This window comes from Olea europaea, chromosome 11 (assembly GCF_002742605.1).
Source record: "Olea europaea var. sylvestris chromosome 11, O_europaea_v1, whole genome shotgun sequence".
Classification (NCBI taxonomy): domain Eukaryota; kingdom Viridiplantae; phylum Streptophyta; class Magnoliopsida; order Lamiales; family Oleaceae; genus Olea; species Olea europaea.
Genome location: NC_036247.1, coordinates 14,680,195 through 14,700,443, shown reverse-complemented (window position 1 = coordinate 14,700,443; position 20,249 = coordinate 14,680,195). Strand labels below are relative to the sequence as shown.

The 20,249-nt window shown below is 32.5% G+C and overlaps 3 protein-coding genes across 3 annotated transcripts; 1 reads left to right on the top strand and 2 right to left on the bottom strand.

Annotated features, from left to right (window-relative positions):
• Positions 1 to 2,297: 2,297 nt before the first annotated feature.
• Positions 2,298 to 5,210, top strand: LOC111403536 (serine carboxypeptidase-like). Its single transcript, XM_023032082.1, has 8 exons — positions 2,298 to 2,979; positions 3,160 to 3,331; positions 3,537 to 3,656; positions 3,767 to 3,910; positions 3,994 to 4,144; positions 4,364 to 4,458; positions 4,534 to 4,792; positions 4,876 to 5,210. The coding sequence occupies exons 1-8, from the start codon at positions 2,687 to 2,689 to the stop codon at positions 5,097 to 5,099; spliced, it is 1,458 nt and encodes a 485-aa protein (XP_022887850.1). The 5' UTR covers positions 2,298 to 2,686; the 3' UTR covers positions 5,100 to 5,210.
• A 158-nt stretch (positions 5,211 to 5,368) lies between these two features.
• Positions 5,369 to 7,737, bottom strand: LOC111403537 (S-adenosylmethionine synthase 3-like). Its single transcript, XM_023032083.1, has 2 exons — positions 7,617 to 7,737; positions 5,369 to 6,683 (listed from the first exon to the last, which is right to left on the bottom strand). The coding sequence occupies exons 1-2, from the start codon at positions 7,681 to 7,683 to the stop codon at positions 5,512 to 5,514; spliced, it is 1,239 nt and encodes a 412-aa protein (XP_022887851.1). The 5' UTR covers positions 7,684 to 7,737; the 3' UTR covers positions 5,369 to 5,511.
• Positions 7,738 to 11,495: 3,758 nt separating this feature from the next.
• LOC111403535 (transcription factor RAX2-like) lies at positions 11,496 to 12,913 on the bottom strand. The gene is made up of 3 exons (XM_023032081.1): positions 12,698 to 12,913; positions 12,494 to 12,623; positions 11,496 to 12,260 (listed from the first exon to the last, which is right to left on the bottom strand). Exons 1-3 carry the CDS (start codon positions 12,831 to 12,833, stop codon positions 11,594 to 11,596), a joined length of 933 nt encoding a protein of 310 aa, XP_022887849.1. The 5' UTR covers positions 12,834 to 12,913; the 3' UTR covers positions 11,496 to 11,593.
• Between the last annotated feature and the right edge of the window lie 7,336 nt (positions 12,914 to 20,249).

Below are 20,249 nucleotides of genomic sequence, written 5' to 3'. Positions count from 1 at the left end.
AAGGAATGACAGACATCCCTTGACTAAGGGACTCGTTCCAAAAGTCTTTAAAACACATGTTGCTAATATGGGTATTATGGAAACATTTAATATTTTTGGTCAGTGAAAGTAATTTATGAACTACATTTTTGGGCTTGATCCCTTAAGGGGTACATAAGCAACCTATATGTTTTCGGGTACAGCCCTTTTCTGATAATAAAATTTTCCCCTATCTATGAACTATTTTGAGCATGCATTTGACTTATGTCTTTTTATTATAATATTATTGTGATCTCGAGATATAACAGATAAAGACATAAGATGAGTCTCTTTTAAAGACATGTGGCTTCATTTTGATCTGAAGCATTCTGAGGACCGATATGAATTAGTATAATTTTTTATCACATTTGGTGCTAAGTTCATACCACATACTACCACATTAGTTGGAGGATGGGGATCCATGTCGAAAAAGATGTTGGCATGTGTAGCTGTGGAATGATCTTACATCGCTCAATTGGTGTAATGACTTCCATGTTCGGTGTTAATATTCTTGTTGGACCGGATCATGTTACGTAAGGTGTCATCATTGGAGTTATACTTTTGTAGCCACCTATGTAGTCTAACTTGCCCAAGTAGGAAAATGTTGGAATATTCTAATATGGGCTTCACATTTGATTATTTATTTTACGGGCTAGATGTATGGCTCATAATGATATCAATGATTAGACAAAATTTATTAAGTGATCAATTGAGCTTTTTATACCTTATGGATCCTACTGAAGTTCTTTATTACTGTAGAGCAAATTTTTATGATAAATCACCACCTTAAACATATTTGTGCTTAACAAGATCCTAAAGGAACCAATCCAACTACTAGCAGGGAATGTGAACTCAAAAATATTTGTAGATATTTGAATAGCTAACACATATTTAACAATTCGGGTGACAACAATTCCATTCAATTTCCCCTAGAGGAAAATCTAGAAAGTCTCATTGATCAAATTTTCAAAATGACCATTTAACTAATCCACCAAATCATTCTAGTAATTAATAAGTAAAATCTAGAAAATTAAGTTAAAATGTAAATAATAAACTGAATGACTAGACCAGAAAATTGAGTCACAGTTAAATAATAAATGCTATTCGTTAAAAATTTAAGATAGCCCAGCATAAACTAGAACAAAACAAAAAAATTACCAATAAAGTAGAGAAAAAAATTACTAAAAATAAGAAAAATTGTATAAATTGATCTAAAAATTTAGTTGAAATTCGAAAAAAATTATTAATAAAAGAAAAAAAATGTGTGAGTTTAAATTAAAATCTAGATTGGTTATCTATTCAATTGTAATGGGCTGTCAATGAATATGATTAAGCAATTGTTCAACACTTTGCCCAATTTGAGAATTTTATGTTCACGATTATTATGACCCTTGATTATTTAGGTATAATTTAATTAATTAATTGGAGGGAAAAGCCTCAAGTACAAGGAATTTCTTACTGAAATCCTATAAATGCTGATGTGGTAAAACTTGATTCGTCTTTTTTTTTTTTTTTTATCTTCCAATAATTCCATGCCCTGTGCTATCTGTCTAAATTTTCGATTGAAATTTTCTGTACTTATAGCATGATTGTTAATTGGAATGGGTAATAGCCTATTTAGGTATTGAGTTAATTTGTGTTATGTATTATATAGATGTATATTATATATATATATATATTTTTTATATCCAGGTATCCACCTTACAGTGACTAAATCCTGAAGTCTACACCTTGACCCCTCAAGCTGCAGACAGGTTAAATCGCAGGTTGTGCTCCTAACTGACCAGTGCTCAAGAGCCCTCCCCAACTGATTTGCTAAAGTGCCAAGCAAGTCGTTTCCCATCTTTGCACCTTACTTTCCATTAGAGCTTCTGCCTTCCAGAATAAATCCTACCTTCCAGGAGAATATCTGCTTTCCAAGAGTCTTCCAGGAATTGAACTCACGACCTCTGATCTGCCAGTCTTGAAGCGCCCTCATCTTTGCTAGTTGGGATGTGCCCTGAGGTGCAAATTTCAAATTCTATTATGAATATGGAAGGTGGATCTTGGTTCACAATTACATACATTTATAGATTCAATTAAATAATACATGTCAAATTCAATCAGTTTTCTAAATGACACAGACTAAAAGAGAGATGACAAAGTCCAAATTGACATAATTTGTTGCGGTCGTTAAGGACACAAATTGATTTAATTGATTAATACCGTATTACACAAGGTTAAGATTGCAATTAATAGCCCTTGGCAATCATTCATCAATCTTTTCACAAAATTCAAATATTCAAACCCCTCATTTAAGCAATCAATTTCACCCACTAATTTTGCTTTTGATACTTTGAGAATCTTGATTGTTTATTTTCATCAATTTTTACTATGATTTCCTCCCATAATAATCTCAGAAATTTTGTTTGTCCTTCTAAATTTTAAATTTTCTACGTATACAGAATCATTTTTATTGCTTATATCTTCTCAATATTCAAGAATCCAAGAATAAGTAAATATTCAATAACTGTCAATCATATTATCATTTTTATTCCTATATTTATTACCCAAATCTTTCTTAAGGTCTATTAGCATCAGCAATATAGAAAAATCAAAGATTAAATTTAAAAAAAAAAAAAAATCAAAACCATTTTCATCTTCAGAATCATTCCCACAGGCTACAACAATGGAACTAGCAGTGTTTAATTTCTTTTTCCCTCTACTTTTCTTTCTCCCTTTCTTATTTTCAGTTTCAGAAGCTACGGAATTCCCAAAAACACAAGCAGAAAAGATTATTAGAGAGATGAACTTGTTCCCTGAACTTGATGTGAACATTGTTGAAGAAGATCCTGCATTGACAGCACCAAAGATGGTCGAAAAAAGTTTTAGATTCCCCGGCTTAAGTAATCCCGGAACCAGTGTTCAAGATTTGGGTCACAGGGCTGGATATTATAGACTTCCTCACACCAAAGGTGCAAGGTATAATAAGCATCAAAATTTCCATATTACAACATTGATTCATGTATCTATTCTTCAGGTTTTGGGACCTTTTTCTTGCATTTCACCTAATTAGGTGAACCACAGTATGTTTAATACAAGAATTCCTAAGTATCATTTCCCAGGTTATATCATGTCAAACTTCTTGGAATATTGTTGCAGGATGTTCTACTTTTTCTTTGAATCAAGAAACATGACGAGTACTGACCCGGTTGTCGTTTGGTTAACGGGAGGACCAGGATGCAGTGGATCGTTGGCCCTGTTTTATGAAAATGGCCCTTTCCACATAACAGACAACTTGTCTCTTGTATGGAATGATTTTGGTTGGGATAAGGTGCTTTCATTTTCCTCAATTCTCATTAATAGTTTTTCTTCTTGGAATCCCAACAGATAATTCCTGAAGATGAGTCAATGTCTTGCCTCGACTCAATGGGAAAGGGTTTTGTTGGACAAAAATTTCTCGTGTTAACCATACCCCATAAGGCGAAACCAAAGCTATTTTGTGTTTTGATATTTTAATGAATGACATGATATGACAGGTCTCAAACATTATATTTGTCGACCAACCAACTGGAACAGGTTTCAGTTATACGTCTGACAATAATGACATACGAGCGACTTCTGAGGGAGCTGCTGGGGATTTCTACGACTTCCTGCAGGTAACTAGACACTAAATTAGACAAGATATTAGCTTATTTTTTTATCTAATACGTACATTCAATAGTGTAAAATCCACCACAATCACAAACTAATATTCATAAAATGTCAGGCATTTTTCCAAGCGCACCCTCAGTATGCAAAGAATGACTTTTACATCACCGGAGAATCATACGCTGGGCACTACATTCCTGCTTTTGCTGCTCGGATACAACAGGGAAACGATAATAAACAAGGGATTCATATTAACATGAAAGTAGACCTTGAATTTTATCTCCCTAGTTAATTAATCTCATAGTTTTCTCTGTTTGATTAATCACCTTATCAATGCTTAAACAGGGATTAGCTATTGGTAATGGAATGACAGATCCACAGATCCAGTACAAAGCATACACTGATTATGCTTTAAACATGAAATTGATCACCCAATCTGATTATGACAGCATGAGTGAGTCAGTTTCTGAATGTGTAGAGGCAATAAAAATCTGTGGTAATTCTTAACCCTAAACTCATATCTTCTAACATCTGCTTCTGAATCCAAGTCCCTCGCGTGAGATCTTAACTTAGAAGCACCCACCTGGTGGGACCTGCGTTACAGACAATACAACCTCAGGAAGGCAGCTTATAATGTGTTTATAAATCCACGAGTCTAACCTTCTTCCCCTAACTCTCATTCTCACTTGGAATCTGATAAAACGTTTCTTGGCAGGCAGTAGTAATGGTTCATCGTCAGCGTGCTCCCAGGCTTATGTTCAGTGCAATGACATTTTCAATAATATACTTAACATAGCTGGTGATATAAATGTAAGATAAACACATTATTCGATCATCTAGTTTGACAGAAAATAAAAATTTTTAACCTTATATTTTTATCTGTAGTACTATGATATTCGAAAAACTTGTGTGGGTTCTCTGTGCTACGACTTCTCGAATGTGGAAAATTTTTTGAACCAGAAGCCAGTTAGACAAGCACTTGGCGTTGGAAATATAGAATTTGTTTCATGTAGTACTGTGGTGTTTGATGCAATGACAACGGATGCGATGAAGAATTTCGAAGTTGGTGTTCCTGCTCTATTAGAGAATGGAGTCAAGTTACTTGTATATGCTGGGGAGTATGATCTCATTTGCAACTGGCTTGGTAAGATTTACTTGAGATCGACTATGAAAAACATAGGAAGGGTTTGTAATGTAATTGCTATAACTGAGTTTTAATATTATCAGGAAACTCAAGATGGGTCGATGCCATGATGTGGTCTGGACAGAAAGACTTTGTATCCGCTCCTACCTTTCCATTTAGCGTAGATGGAGTGGAGGTAGGATTACAGAAAAGCCACGGACAACTCACGTTCCTTAAGGTCAATAATGCTGGTCACATGGTTCCTATGGATCAACCTAAAGCATCACTAGAAATGCTAAAGAGGTGGATGCAAGGTATATCTCTGTGAAGAAAAGCAGCACAAACCCCAAATTTGTAATGATTCAACACACTTCTGTTTTACATGTATTGATTTTTTGATTTAGATTGTCTAAATAAAAGTTTCATCTATTCATGTTTAGGCAAAGGGATTGGTCTAGAAAAATCACTTGTTCTAATTATAGAATTGTGACAGTGATTATTAATGGGCTAATTATCTGCGTTACCAGAATTCACGACAATGACAAAGATCTCTTAGGACTGAAGATATCAGCCTCTTATCAATTGAAAAAGCTTTGATTAATCACATGAACTCTTCTATTATTTATTCTTAAGCATAGAGCTTATAAAACGTGGCTTAATCTCTTTTGTTTCGATAAGAAATGTACAAATCCAAGAGAAACAACAGAAGCATACTATAGAAAGGAAAGTAGACTAAAAGTTCATTTAGGCTTGAGCACACTAACATTTTCCCAGGTGAAATCTGGATCATCTCGTCCAAAATGACCATAGGCAGCAGTCTTCTGATACCTGAAGTTGCCACCCCTTTTCAAGTCCAGATTGATAGAAATCATTCCCGGCCTGAAGTCGAACTTGTCCTGAATAAGCTCCTGTATATCCTTATCCGACAATTCCCCTGTTCTATACGTGTCCACGAATATAGACAACGGTTCCGGCATCCCGATTGCATATGACAACTGCACGGTACAACGACGTGCAAGCCCAGAGGCCACCACGCTTTTCGCTGCTTGCCTGGCAATATAGGCACCACTTCGATGAACCTTGGTTGGATCCTTTCCAGAAAATGCACCACCTCCATGTGCACCCCAGCCACCGTAAGTGTCGACAATAATCTTCCTGCCAGTCAATCCTGCATCCTCGTGAGGACCTCCATGTATAAATCGACTCAACGGGATGAAACACAATATTGTCTTGTCGTCGATATATTTTGATGGAATGACATCCTTGATTACGTGCTCTTTTAAATCTTCCGATATCTGCTCATTTGTCACAACCTCGTCATGTTGAGTCGAGATGAGAACGGTATGGACCCTAATAGGTACCACAGCTCCACCTTCTTTCTGATATTCGACAGTAACTTGAGTCTTGCCATCAGGCCTTAGCCAGGGACAAGTTCGGTTCTTTCTCACCTCGGTTAATTTGGCTGCGAGGTTACTAGCAAGGACATGCGTCAACGGCATCAGCTCAGGGGTTTCGTCAGTGGCATAGCCAAACATGTGTCCCTGATCTCCAGCTCCAACCTCTTCCGGTTTTTTCATTAGGTGACCATGGACAACCTCAGCAATCTCAGGGCTCTGCTGTTCGACATTTATCAGAACCTTGCAATTATCAGCATCGAGTCCGACTTCCAGCGATGAATATCCAATTTCTCTGCACGTGTCGCGAACAATTTTCTCATAGTCCACATTAGCCTTGGTCGTGATTTCGCCTATCACTGTAACCATGTTGGATTTTGTACATGTCTCACAATCGACTTTACTTTCGGGATCTTGTTCCAAGCACGCATCTAAAATCGCATCAGATATTTGATCACAAAGCTTATCAGGGTGACCTTCAGTGACAGATTCCGAGGTGAAAGGGAAAGTATCCATAGCTGAATTTCACAGACATAAAATCAAACAGATCTCAATCAACTCCAGTGTGCTACATCAAAATAAAACAAGATATTCCTACCAAAGCATTAAATTGAGTTGTCCACATCAAAATTATACATTAATGGCATGTTTGATAAGTGAATTCAATAGTATTTTTTTCAAAAAAAAAAAATGGTTGCCATGTGACCAAGCATGGATTAAAGGATAGTCTATCTATAAGAGGAGATCAGAGATCCTATGAAAAATGTGACTGATTCTTTCATTTTCTTTGTGACAATGGCCATCTGCCAGGGAGCTCCAGATATAATTTCGATATTTTAGTAACAAATCCAATAATTTGTAGTGATTGGTGTATTGATCATTTTGGGAACGGGAGGGTGTGTGAATTGATTATATCAAGATATTTAGTACGATAAATTAGACAAAACTGGAGGAGAACCAATGCACCAAACATACCATATCTATTTCCTTGAATAATGTTTTATCAACTTTGCTATTTGTACACACAGGACCGCTCCTGTGAGGGGTGTCAATCGGTATCAACCCCAAATGTACAAATAACAAAATTGATGTTTTATACATCTCTTAAGTACTTCAACTTACAGCAGCAATAGGATTTTTAAATTATTTTATTCAAAATCGATTAAAAAACACCAATTATTTTCTTGAATTTCTCAATCTCAACCTTATTAATTTCTCAACCATATCGAGATCCAGTAGTGTTATAGTGTAAGGTGGATTCATTCAAGAGCAAGTGGCAGACGTTCTTATGCACATGAAACATAAACGAACACTATTATGCTTTCCAAATATGTAAAATAAACAATAACAGGATTTAAAAAAGGGATGAATGCCAAAAAAATAAAAAAAAAAAGGATATCATATTTATGGGAAAAATAAAACGATAGAGAAAAACAGTGCAGGGTACTTACCTGAGGCAAAAGCAATTTGTTGAAGAGATAATAGTGTTGTACAGCAGAGTACAACATGATGAAACATTCGTTTTGGAGTCAGCCTGCCCGCAGTGCTTACTCGACGTCTGAGGATTTTGGAATCGCTACAGTGTGACATCTGTAAACTCACCTGTCAATTTTTATTTTTTAATTTAAAAAACAATTTGGGCTTTGGGTCAGTCTCAGGGCTAAGATGGATGAAAACTTCAGCACGATCTGGGCCCAATACGGCCTAACGTAAAAAGACTGGTTCGGGCCTATAGTCAGGCTGGTCCATTTGACACTGTTAATATTAAGCCCCTTTTTAGGGGATCAATATCAGATTGTTAGAGATTGGGATAAAAATTGATTAAATAAGTGATTCAAAAGTTGTAAATTCCATAAAATATGTTATTAAAATTTATTGTTAACTTTAATTTACATTAAAATCTAGATTTGAATCCAGTGTTTACTCCCGAAGCCATCACATTCTTAGCCGTCGCCGTCCCATCACTCCAGTGTCACTTTCCCAAAGCAAATCGCCTCCAGCCCATTTTTTGGCAGCAAAATGGGAGGAAATGTCTTTTTTAAGTCTTTTTCTTTTGTAAATAGTTTTATGAATTCTTTTCCTTTCTAATTAGTTTAATGAATTTTTTTTCTTACTTTCAAATTTTCTAATTAAGAATAACAGAATTAATATTTTGCTCTTTTAATTTTTGACTATGCTGGTCAAATGATTTGACTAGCGGAAAAATAACTGAAAATTATCTAAGTGGATGAATGCCCCAACTTTTCAAAGGTTTAGGACACTGTCCTAAAATTTGCAAAAGACATGAAAGTTTGAAAACGTTGTTGCTGTTAACCCTAAAAATCCTTCAGAATCCAATTATAATTTGTACTTTTTCGAGTTTCCAACTTTATCAACTCCAATGTAAATTCATCATTTCGAACACAAAAAATGTCGGGTTAATAAAAAAAGTACAATAAAATTAGCTGATCAAGTTCATAGTCTAACCCTAAAATTCGTGGAAATATCTTTGAGTTGAATGTTCCACCTTTCCGCTTATGCAATCGAGAATAAGTTTGAGGTCAATTGTACAATAGTCGATTTAAATAATTTTAATTCGACTTTTTGATGTTTAGAGTAAATAAAATTATTTATTTTCTATCATATCCCCTATCCAGTGTGTATTTAAAATTAATCTACATAGAATGCTCCATGTGATGCTAACTTAATTGGAAAAATGAAATCTAGACAAAATCTCATATATATTTTTCTTATTAACTGTTCAAAGCTGAAGCATGGTTACAGCAAAATATATGCTTCTTTCTTTTAATGGAAACTAGTCCACAGATTTGAAACCTTTTACATATTCCAATTTTTTTTTTTTTTTGACAGACTGTGAGTAATTTTCCACACATTTTGACTTTTATATTTCACTAGAAAAGTCATTCGAAAAATTGAAATTATAAATAATCAGTTACATTAAAGAAAATAAGCTTCGACCTATTAAATTTGTGTACGCTAATTCTTAACTTTTTAGTTATTCGCGTTTAGGTTTTTTATTGAGTATTATCTATATTAAAACACAAGCATAATCGACGATTCAATGTACAATAGTACATGTCACATTGAAGCTAATATCTCATTGTTCAATAAAGTTCAAACATATTATTATTTAGTAGATTATGTGACAATCATTTCACTCGGCATAAATTGTTGTTCATCACTATTGTCTATGTAGAGTAATATTATTTAAAATTGAAACCCGGCCACATGAAATGACAATTAAGGGTCTGTTTGATTGCAAAGATAAAATTTGGATGGAAAGAAAACGATTTCAGGAAATCGAATTACTTAGAAATTGTTTTTCTGAGAATTGTAAATTATTGTGTCTGATTGGTATAATCTTTTACGTGAAAAATTTTGAAATAAAAATGATTTTTGGTGTTCGTTTGGCTGTGTTTTATATGAAAATTGTCAATTAAAAGGATATAATTTATCGATATTGGGGATAGAATTTGTTTCCATTACCCAAGAAAAGTCAAGAAAATAATCTATCTTTTGGCGTTCACTTAACTTTATTTTACATGAAAATTGTCAATTAAAGGAAAATATTATTTTACAATTAGGCATAGAATTTGTTCCCATTGCTAATAATAATAATAAATAAAAACAAAAAAAAAATTGCCTGGATTTCCAATTCTTACCAAACCCATAAAAATTGGAATTCCAAAAAAAGAAGGAAAATTGGCGCGTGGAGGGAAAGCTTGGAATACTGATTCCATGGAAAATATGTGCCATCAAACAATGATAAAGATGGAAAGTGGAATTTCACGAAATTCATGACCAATCATACGGGCCCTAAATTTTCAACCTCAAAATGAAGGGTTGCTTGTTCTAGTTTCCAAGACTATTTCCAATTGGAATCAATTTTATCTATGGAAGACTAAAATTTAGCTTATCTAAGCTGGCTGTTATAACAGGGGTCAACTCTAATGGGACCCCTTTGAAATTTGATAAAAATAATTAAACATTGGTCAATGATTAACCAATCAATCCAAGATAATCAATCCAAGATACCATTATTCGTGATGTGCCTCGATTGGAGTCTGCAATATATATATATTTTTTATTTTATTTAATAAAATTTAGTACTCATGCACATAAATAAATTAGTGGATGTCTGCTCTTCTGTATATCACTAGGATCCCAAGTTTATTATTAAAATGGGTGTTGAAAATGGAGTAAGATTCCGATTATTTTAAAATTTGCTAGCCCCTTTGATGTGAATTAAAATTTAAATTAAAGTTAATAATTTATTTTCATCACATATTTTATGAGTTCCACGATTTTTTAAGTAGGTGTTTTATTAACTTATATTAAAAATTTAATAAAATTATGATTTTTTTACTTGAGGTGGATTTCTCGAACTTGATATTTGGTGATATATGGTAAATGTATTTGTATCATAAGTTATAGCATTTGGACAAAATGACTGCAATAACCTACATTACGTTAGTGTCGAAATTGAAAATCTCGTGTTAGAGTCAATGATTAAGCATTATTATGAAGATAATGTAGGAGCATGTTTGAAACAGGGATGAACCTAACGTGAGTGAACTTGGGGTGGATATCCGAACTTATTTTTGTTGGTATAACTATATATCATTTGGTCAATATTCTACATCACTATATTTACTTTGATAGTCTTAGTAATAAAATAACAATTTAAAACTTTAGGTGCATGATAATATGACTTATTTTTCTTCCTTAATAAGATACAGTATTTTCTATCCTACTTTCCAAAATATAATTGAATAATATGTTACATTATAATAAATGGATTGAAATTTTATTTAATTTTTTTAATAATGTTAATCGGTGTCTATTCTAAGAGGGGGTTATAGTGTCATTTTCACGTTTGAGTATTTTATAAATAAAAAGAAAGATAAAAATTAAATTATAATTTATTATACTATTTAATTGCTTTCAATACTAGGCAATATTGGCCTGCAAAGTTTTTGATTGTGTAAATGCTTTGATTAATTTGTGGCTTTCATGAAGACTTAAGACTGCCAAAGTAAATATTGCTAACATAATAACTTCCATTAATTTAAGAATAGAAAATAATAATGCAGGACGTTCTTGATTTTGCATGGTGACTAAGAATGAGTCAAAAATGACTGAAACAATCACAATATTACTGTAATTTCAAAACCCAATACTTGAAATACTTACAAGTTAATAAACAAATTTTCAACTTTCTTTACTGACAATTTGAAAGGAAAAAATGAAATTTGAAAAATAAGTTTTTTTAAAACTTAATACTAATGCACAATCAAACATACAGTCGTCAGTGACTAATGAGTCCGATCTTAAGAAAGGGGGGAAAGTGGATTTCATTCAATTCCATCAAATACACAAGATCACAGAAACTGAATTTTTTTATAAATCTTTCTGATCGAACTTATAGTCAGTTTTCATAATTCAAGAAGAACATATTGTTGTTACTACATCCATGTCCAGTACTAATTATTTCCTTAACTTCCTCCAGATCATATTGTAATTGACAGTTCCCAAGAATCCCACTTCCCTTTTGATGATCATCAGAAAATGTATTGAGTGGATAATCACCGTGGATATTTCCATAATCAAGCATGAAACCCTGAAAACAGCCCATTTCTTCTTGTTTTACATCTTTGCTGTAGCTGATCTGACTGCAACTTCCATCGGATGAAGAACAACTCACTTCATTTCCATTAAACATTATCATATTCTGATCTTTAACTGGATAATAATACTGTGAATCCATCAAACCGTCTTGGTTCTGAAGGTAATAGGAATATTGATTGGTAAATGAAGGAATTGCGGTATTATAGTAGAGAAAATTTTGTGGAGGTGAAGAGGATTCAAATCCTGAGAGGGATTTCGTTGAGGTGTAAAATGAGTTGAAATGATCTTTATATAACGATGACAGATTTGGGGGTACTGACTGAGAAAGGGTTGGAGAAAATGGTGATGTTTTTCCTTGGTAATTTGGGGTAAATTTGTTAATGAGCTTCTTCTTCAACTTGGTGTTCCAGTGGTTCTTGATATCATTATCGGTCCTTCCTGGTAACTGTGCAGCTATAATTGACCACCTGCATTTACCCGAAACAGTTTTAGATGAAACCATTAAATATCCTCATCTAAAACCTTATAGAACTGAAGACGGCACTTGTCTTCGACTAGTCAACTCACATAAAAAAAAAGTTCCAAAAGAAGAAACTTTTGAACTAATATTCATTAAAAACTTTGAAATTCTAGTCATTTTTCCTTAAAAACTGGTAAATAAAAGCCAGGAAATGAAAATGAAATTAGTAGTGTCGCTTGCCTGCTTCCAATGGTTGCATATAGGTTGCAGATTATTCTATCTTCTTCTTCAGAAAATTCACCATGTTTAATGTTAGGCCTCAAATAATTAAGCCAACGCAATCTGCAGCTTTTCCCGCACCTCTTTAAACCTGGACTCAACACCGAGCCGTCAACATAAATGTAAAACAAGACAACATATCTGCAAAGAAATTTGAACACATACCAGCTTTCTGAGGAAGAGCAATCCAATTCCCACCAGTCCCATATTCCTCGATGAACACTTTAAGCTGTGCATCTTCTTCAGGTGACCATGGTCCCTTCTTCACATTTGCTTTGTCACAACAAGGAGCCCTACCCATCTCTCTCTCTCTCTCTCTCTCTAATTGGACTTGGTATGTGTTGGCTTTGGGGTTTTTATTGAGGAAAACTGTGGTTAAGAAACGGTAAACAAGTGATTAGTATATTTCTTGAAGAGTTACATAAGTCAAACTGTCAAAGGGATAGCGTTATTAGATTAATTTCAAACTTCTCGGCCAAACAGGTACATCTGTTGGAAGTTTCCATCCTATAATTATTCACTATATGCTGTATATAACCAGTCTCTCTTACTTGTATTTCAGATTTCGAACTCTTGAAAGTTTTTATTAAAAGGTCATGTTCAACATAAAATTTAAATATTTAAATATTTACTAGATAATTTTTAGAGTTGGTTCAAACAAAAATTATCAAAGGTCTCAGGATAAATGATGAAAAGTGAATTCAAAGCAGGAATATGGTGAGTAAGAAGTATTTACATTGGATGGTCGAACGTATGATTTTCGTCATATTCTTCAAAAGTTACTATTTTGTCGAAACATGCACAACAAAATAAAAGTGGAGGAACTAAAGAATAAAAATTATCGGTTTACTTGTTTTATTTTATATTTGCCAAAACGGACCGACTGTGGCAAAAAGACAAGTTATCTATAACTAGCATGTTATTGGCTAAAGCTTTAAAAAAAGAAAGATTTTTACATTTAAAAAAATAAATTTTAAAATTAATCTTTTTTAAAATGTAAAACATAATCAGCTGAAAATATCACACAGAATCATAATATGCATTTTGTGATGTATATTTTAATCAAACACTGCATTATGTTTGGAAAATGATTAAATTATAGTTTGAGTTGCTCAAATATACTTTTTATTCTTACATTTCGAAAAATCCATAACTACTAACCGCTTTTTACTTGCATTTGCAGGTCACGACCTTTAATCACTTTCCAAACATATATACAGAATCCTTAATTGTCAATGTAGAAAAATTAATTTCATACAAATATTAGAGTCCACAGGTTATTACCAAATTAATGAGACTTCTATACTTAAATTATTAAAAATGATACATCTTTAAATATAAAATATGTCTTCAACACGTATTCTCACAAATTAGCTAGACCCCCTTTTTATGAGAGCCATAATACACGTACAATTTTATAAATAAATAACAACAAAACTTGAACCTACGAACTTTGCATGCTTTTAGACCATACATATGTTTTAATCTCATTGTCGCTCATTTATGAGAAACTAGAATTTGTTGGACCTTGTAGAGTATGCTAAAACAACACTTAAATATAAATAAATGTTCTTAATTTTTAAACGAGGTAATTTACATCTGCGTAACATGAAAGACATGACAAGTTTCTTTCTTTTTCTATAAAAGGTCTTACAAGATTAAAATTGTGATGAGATTGTTTGATATTTACTTAGAAATAATCAAAAGATTATTTCAGTCCAAGAAATTCTAGAAACAATCTTCATTACAATGAGGGATTTGTCTATTTGAGAAATTGTGTTTTGAGCCCTATTTTTTTAAGAAAATATATTCTGGAATAGTGAATTTTAAGAGAATATGTGCTTAAAAAAAGGAAAATTTTTCGATTTACATGGAAAAATATTTTATGTGAAAATATTTGATTGAAAATGAGTTCTGAAAAAATTGTGACCAGACATAGCCAATGTGCAAATATTGTCCCTGTCCTTGTGTCTGGTAGCTACAAAACACGCTTTCTTTATTTTCAAAATAATTGTCTGCATTAACGCTTTTCGTTGACTTGTCTATAAGGTTGTTCACCAATCTATTGGAACACCACACTAAGATTCTCAAATATTATAACAAAAATAGGGATATGAATTTGGAAATATTATAACCATTTGCTGTTTATTTAGTATATATATTAAAGGTAACTGTTACATTTTATACGCGTATGCGTGGAAAGACTAGATCTTTAAATATTTATTAATATTTTTTTTTTTTTTTTGTCTCGTTTGCTTTATGAAAGGTTAAAACGTACTTGTTTCGATTTATTTTATTGAAATTTTATTGCATTATAGATTTTTTAATTTATTTTTTCAATCTTATCGGCAACATGCAAATAGATTATTGTTCGAACATGTAGAGGAACAAGATTTATAAAATCACGAATTGAGTACTTTTTTAAAAACTCTATAATTGTACAAAAATAAGTTTGTCGTCCATAAATAAATTTATTTTTTCTGTCTTTTCTTCTGCAACATCGAATCTTTCATTTAAAAAATTGAAAGGTACCTTGAAAATTACTAATAAATTTAATTATTGTGGATCATTATTATATGATTATTTATTGATTAAAATTAGACAAGTGTCCTTGTCCCCATTGACTTTTGGGACATCATAGATGCAGATTTGTATTTTGCTAGCAACGAACTTTATCAACGGTAGGCAAACTACGGGAGAAAAATTTTGTGAAATTAAAGTCGTTTGATTAATTTAATCACTCGTTAATTAACCATTTTGATAATGATTTGTCTGTAAATTTATAATCCTTGTCCTAATCTTACCTACTATTCCGTACAATCCTCTTCCTTCTTCGCTTAGCTTTCTCATAAAAAGAAAATTGCGCCGTGATTTGTATGTATGATTCAACGATTTTCAATTATGACTTTAATAAATATCATATCATCTCTCAAATAACAACGATGTACACCCACATGAAATTGGAGAGGAGCCCTCACCAATCATAGTAAGACAAAGAACAAAGTCTGTCTTGGAAAAACTGAATTATCATTATTACTCGAGAAACTATATGTCAATATAGAGAAAGTAATTAGGCGGCTAAGTTGACACGACCAAGTATCGTTCTAGTTACGACACTAAAGTCCTGGGTAAAAAAGATTAGTGCATGAAATTATCGATAGAATACTGTATAAATGTTTGCTTTTTTTCTCTTATTCTCTATGTAAGGTTTCTAAGATCATATACGTCTATATCGAATTAGTACATGACAATATATTTATTTGTTAGGACTTTTCCTTATTTAATTTTATCAAATTATGTTAACATAATATATAACAAGTTTGAAGTTAAGACTCTCCATGATAAAATAATTTAATAACTCAAACAACTAACGTAATAATGACAAATAAGTATATAGTATATAAAAATTTTCTTCAGAAAACAGTAAGAATGTATAAATGTAGAATCTATAATACTGCCCAAAGGTTTAATTAGAGAAGTAACACATAGAAACAGAGTTATAAAATCTGAATTCGACCAAACGGTTTGATCGAAAAATTAATAGACAGTCCAAATTCGATTTAATTATATTAAAAATTTGAAAACTCGAATCAACATATTACCCACATTATACAAATAAAAACAAAGGAAAAAAGTTATTTATTCATTTCTTTTAATCACGAGTTAAATTCTAATTCGACTCGTTGAACTTTAACCCTTTCCGATTTAAATAGTAATATTTATTTAGGCCCCATTTATTTCCCATTATTTGCCCATTAAAATGAAAAATATTACCGTTATCCATTACATCAAGCCACCATATTTGACTTTCTATCTCTTGTATGAAGCTCGTAGCGACTACACTTTTCATTTTTATTTTTACATTAATGTGTACCAAATGGAGCCTTAGAGTGTAAATTATTATCAATCTACATGGCAGCATGATCAATGCAATATTGTTTAATGGATGTGAAAAATTTATATGGTAGACAACGTAATAGTAGCTTCATAGTTATATAGATCGATAACCATCTAAAATTTTAAATTTATAACATTATTCTTTCGATTTTGGGAGTCCAAGGGGTAGAGCTGAGAGGGGTAAAAAGAAGGAAAGTGCTACATGTATATAATTATCTACATAATAGTGTTTATAATTACATGTAGTACTGGATCCAATTTTTAATTCAAATCTCACACTTACATATCAACAATCGGATGATTGTCACATCACATTATAGATATCATTATGTGTAATAATTATGTACAAGTAAAATTTTGCTAAAAAGAATTCTACTGGACTGAGACATAGAAAACAAAAATTCAAAAAAAATAAATTTTTTCCACTAAAATTTAAATGGGCTTGGGGGACAACCGGACAAGGATTTTTTGTTTTATTTTATTTTCAACCAATTTTCAAAAGGAAGAAGACAAAAATTTGCCTCAACTCATGAAAGTTAATACGACAGGGATTTGATAGACAGGGTGAAGTCGCACGTTATATATCCTCTGTCTCGCGTGCATGAATAAAAACCACGGTCAATGTCACAGCCCCACCGTCACCGGGCAGTTGAAACGTGTCGTCTTTTCTGTCGCCGCCACTAAAATTTGTCAATTTTCAATTGCAACACCAGTCTCCGCCGGGACCATCCGCCTGCTGAGAAAACAGCCGAGAAGACTACGAGACAATACAAGGGGCGAATATGCATGTTTGTCAAAATTAATAATTCTTACTTCATTTTTATAGACATTATTTGTAAAATATATTCAAAACTTTTAGTTACTTTTTAAATGGGTTGAATCCATCTGTGGCCACTATGTTTTATACGTAGTGTCACCATAACCATCCAAATTGAGCTTGATTCATCAGGATTATTGTATTTTATACTTGGTATTTCCATTGCCATCCAAATTACTTTTGATTCATCTCGTCATTCAACTTCATATAATGTTTTAATCATATCACCCGATTATTAGCACAAAAAAAAAAAAAAGATAATAATAATAAAGAAAAAAAACGTACACACACTAAAAAAATTCACACATAATTATTACGACAAAAAAAAATGATGAGAATCAAAAACAAAAGAGAAATTTATTTATTTTTTTCTGTTTTTTGGGCTTCTGCTACCACACAAAATAAACTAATCATACACAAGCGCGCAAACAAAAAATAAAAATAAAAATTCACAAACCCAAATCAATAAAAATTATATAATATAAATCAAACCCAAGTCTAGAAAAAAAATAAAAACTTATTGCGTAAAAAAATAATAATAAAACAAGAAAAATCCATTAACCCAAATTTGAAAATTAGATAATATAAATCATGTTGGGAATCTACTTATACATGCACAGCGGAATTTAAAATAATTTTCGATTTCCACCAAAAATCGCCTTTGTGTTTAGATAGAAATTGTGATAAGATTGTACCTTTTCCAGATCTGCAATCCTTTTGCTTTTCTTTTCGTTCCACAACTTTGATTCGCCACCACAGCCGTCCAATTGTCCAGCCTCCAACGGTGATCCACACAGAGAATATGATTGCAACCTCTAGGGTTTTCTCTTGTGCCAGTAAGAATAATGAAAATCATTTTGGACTTCAAACCCTAGTTATGTATTTATATAAACCCAAATAGGCTCGGCCCGATCCGGTCCAATAATTAATTAATCCAATTAATTAAACCCGGTCCGTGAATTAATTAATCCAATTAATTAATTCGAAAATATAAATAACAAATCCAATTAATTAATTTATCCAACGATTGTTAAATTAACCAATTGGCAATTTGCAATCTTCCAATTCTCTTTTGTGTGTGACCCATTAGGTTCCCGACCACGATGCATAACGACGTGAAATATTATTTTGATCTAATCAAAATTGATAAATTAAAATACCCTTTTAATTTATCGTCAATTCACATTCGCCGTCCCTGATTGACATCTAGCAATGTGTCAGGGCAATACATGTGACGGGAAATGTCACGTGGTACGACAAAACCAAATTCGTTCGTTTACCGTGAAACTATAATCCCTTCGTCAATATAATCCGATCAATTATGAGATATAGAGTTGTGTCAATCTCGATCATCGATCATATCTTTCACTCCACTATTAAGTCAATATAAGTCGAAAACTCCTTTTCGACTTATGAGTACATCTTGACCAAGGATTTCATCATCGACTTAATTGAATGAAACGCAGATCATAATCTCCTACTATCTAAGAGTGACGAATCCTTTATTGATCAATCACAACCTTCATACGATTCTTGACGTACCCGAACGATGTCGTATTAGCGGCCCTTTTCAGAGCAACATCCAACACCGCCAGAGTATGACTGTCCTCATATAAGGTACCATGACGACCTCAAGTCAAAAGACCAATTCCACTACCGAACGTTAGAGATTAACCACTGACACTCAGATAGTTATCCATATGGAATCTCTCGACGGGTCTCCAATATTTTGTTCTATAACAAAACATCCACGTGTTCATTTAAGTGTCACCCCACTTTAACTTGTGAGATCAGCTACTTACTTCACAAGTAAGAAATGCCACACGTGATGGACTATCTGTAACAACGATATCCGTATCTCGTTATTACTTACGACCACGGATGATTTAAGATTCAATCAGATGTAATTTGTATCTCACAATCACAACTCCTTGTGATTAACAAATTATAAATATTTGAATCTATGGACTTTATTATTTATTTAATTGTCTATTAATTAAATAATAGATCTGTCATTTAATTGCATTAATTATATATAAAAGTATTTATGTCCAAAGTTGATTGGACCTAGGGCATAATACTTACAAACTCCCACTTGCACTAGATACAATCACTTATGTATCAAATATCATAAGTCTACATGACGATCATGTTTATACTACGACAACTCTTTGTCAGTGGATTTGCAATATTATTAAATGTGGAAATTTGTTCTTCTCTTTACGTCATTTCTATGTATTATCTCTCTAATGAGATTATACCGTCTTAATACATGTTTTGATCATTGATGAGACCTTAGTTCCTTTGCTTCCACAATGACTCTATTGTTATCACAATATTATTGTATGTGATCAACAATATCAGGAACTACTCCAAGTTCATTTATGAACATCATGATCCATATTGCAACTCTTTGCTACTTCTGAAGTATCCATGTATTAGGTTTCTACCATTGAATCAACGGTTGCTTCACGTTTGGAACCTTTCCAACATACCGCTTAAGAGTAAACCAGTTTCTCCATATGAAATCTTCTCAAGATTTCATCTATGTAAATTGGGATGAGTTAAGCAATCTTCTAGATCTACCTCTATAAATCAAGTTGCTTATCCCATTTCGTTTATGAATAAATCATTTAACAACCATTATTTCAACGATTGAAACATAGGGATGTCGTTTTAGGAATACGAAAAATGCTCCCACTATCTTCTTGTAAACACATAATTCGTTTTCAAATTTGATAAAATCAAACACTTTGACTTTTCATCAAATCTAAGATTTCAGCTCCAAGAGACTTCTCTTAACCTATAGTCATGATATGCAACTGTTGCAAACAAAATCCGAATGGACTTAAGCAAGGCTACAGGAGAAATATTTCACCAAGGTCAACATTTAACCTTTGCTTCTAGCATTGCTTTGTATATATGGATATTCATATCCATATTGACCTTTTCTTTTGTAAACTATTTACAAAAGTTTATGGGTTTTATTCCATTAGGAGGCTT

What these genes read in the sequence shown, in the direction of transcription:
- LOC111403536 (XM_023032082.1), top strand. Translation starts at nt 2,687, where the DNA reads ATGGAACTAGCAGTGTTTAATTTCTTTTTCCCTCTACTTTTCTTTCTC. An exon ending in GGATTCATATTAACATGAAA is followed by an intron (nt 3,911 to 3,993) that starts GTAGACCTTGAA and finishes ATGCTTAAACAG; the next exon opens with GGATTAGCTATTGGTAATGG. An exon ending in AGAGGCAATAAAAATCTGTG is followed by an intron (nt 4,145 to 4,363) that starts GTAATTCTTAAC and finishes GTTTCTTGGCAG; the next exon opens with GCAGTAGTAATGGTTCATCG.
- LOC111403537 (XM_023032083.1), bottom strand. Translation starts at nt 7,683, where the DNA reads ATGTTTCATCATGTTGTACTCTGCTGTACAACACTATTATCTCTTCAA. An exon ending in ACAAATTGCTTTTGCCTCAG is followed by an intron (nt 6,684 to 7,616) that starts GTAAGTACCCTG and finishes TGTGAAATTCAG; the next exon opens with CTATGGATACTTTCCCTTTC.
- LOC111403535 (XM_023032081.1), bottom strand. Translation starts at nt 12,833, where the DNA reads ATGGGTAGGGCTCCTTGTTGTGACAAAGCAAATGTGAAGAAGGGACCA. An exon ending in TGCTCTTCCTCAGAAAGCTG is followed by an intron (nt 12,624 to 12,697) that starts GTATGTGTTCAA and finishes TGTTGAGTCCAG; the next exon opens with GTTTAAAGAGGTGCGGGAAA. An exon ending in TATGCAACCATTGGAAGCAG is followed by an intron (nt 12,261 to 12,493) that starts GCAAGCGACACT and finishes GGGTAAATGCAG; the next exon opens with GTGGTCAATTATAGCTGCAC.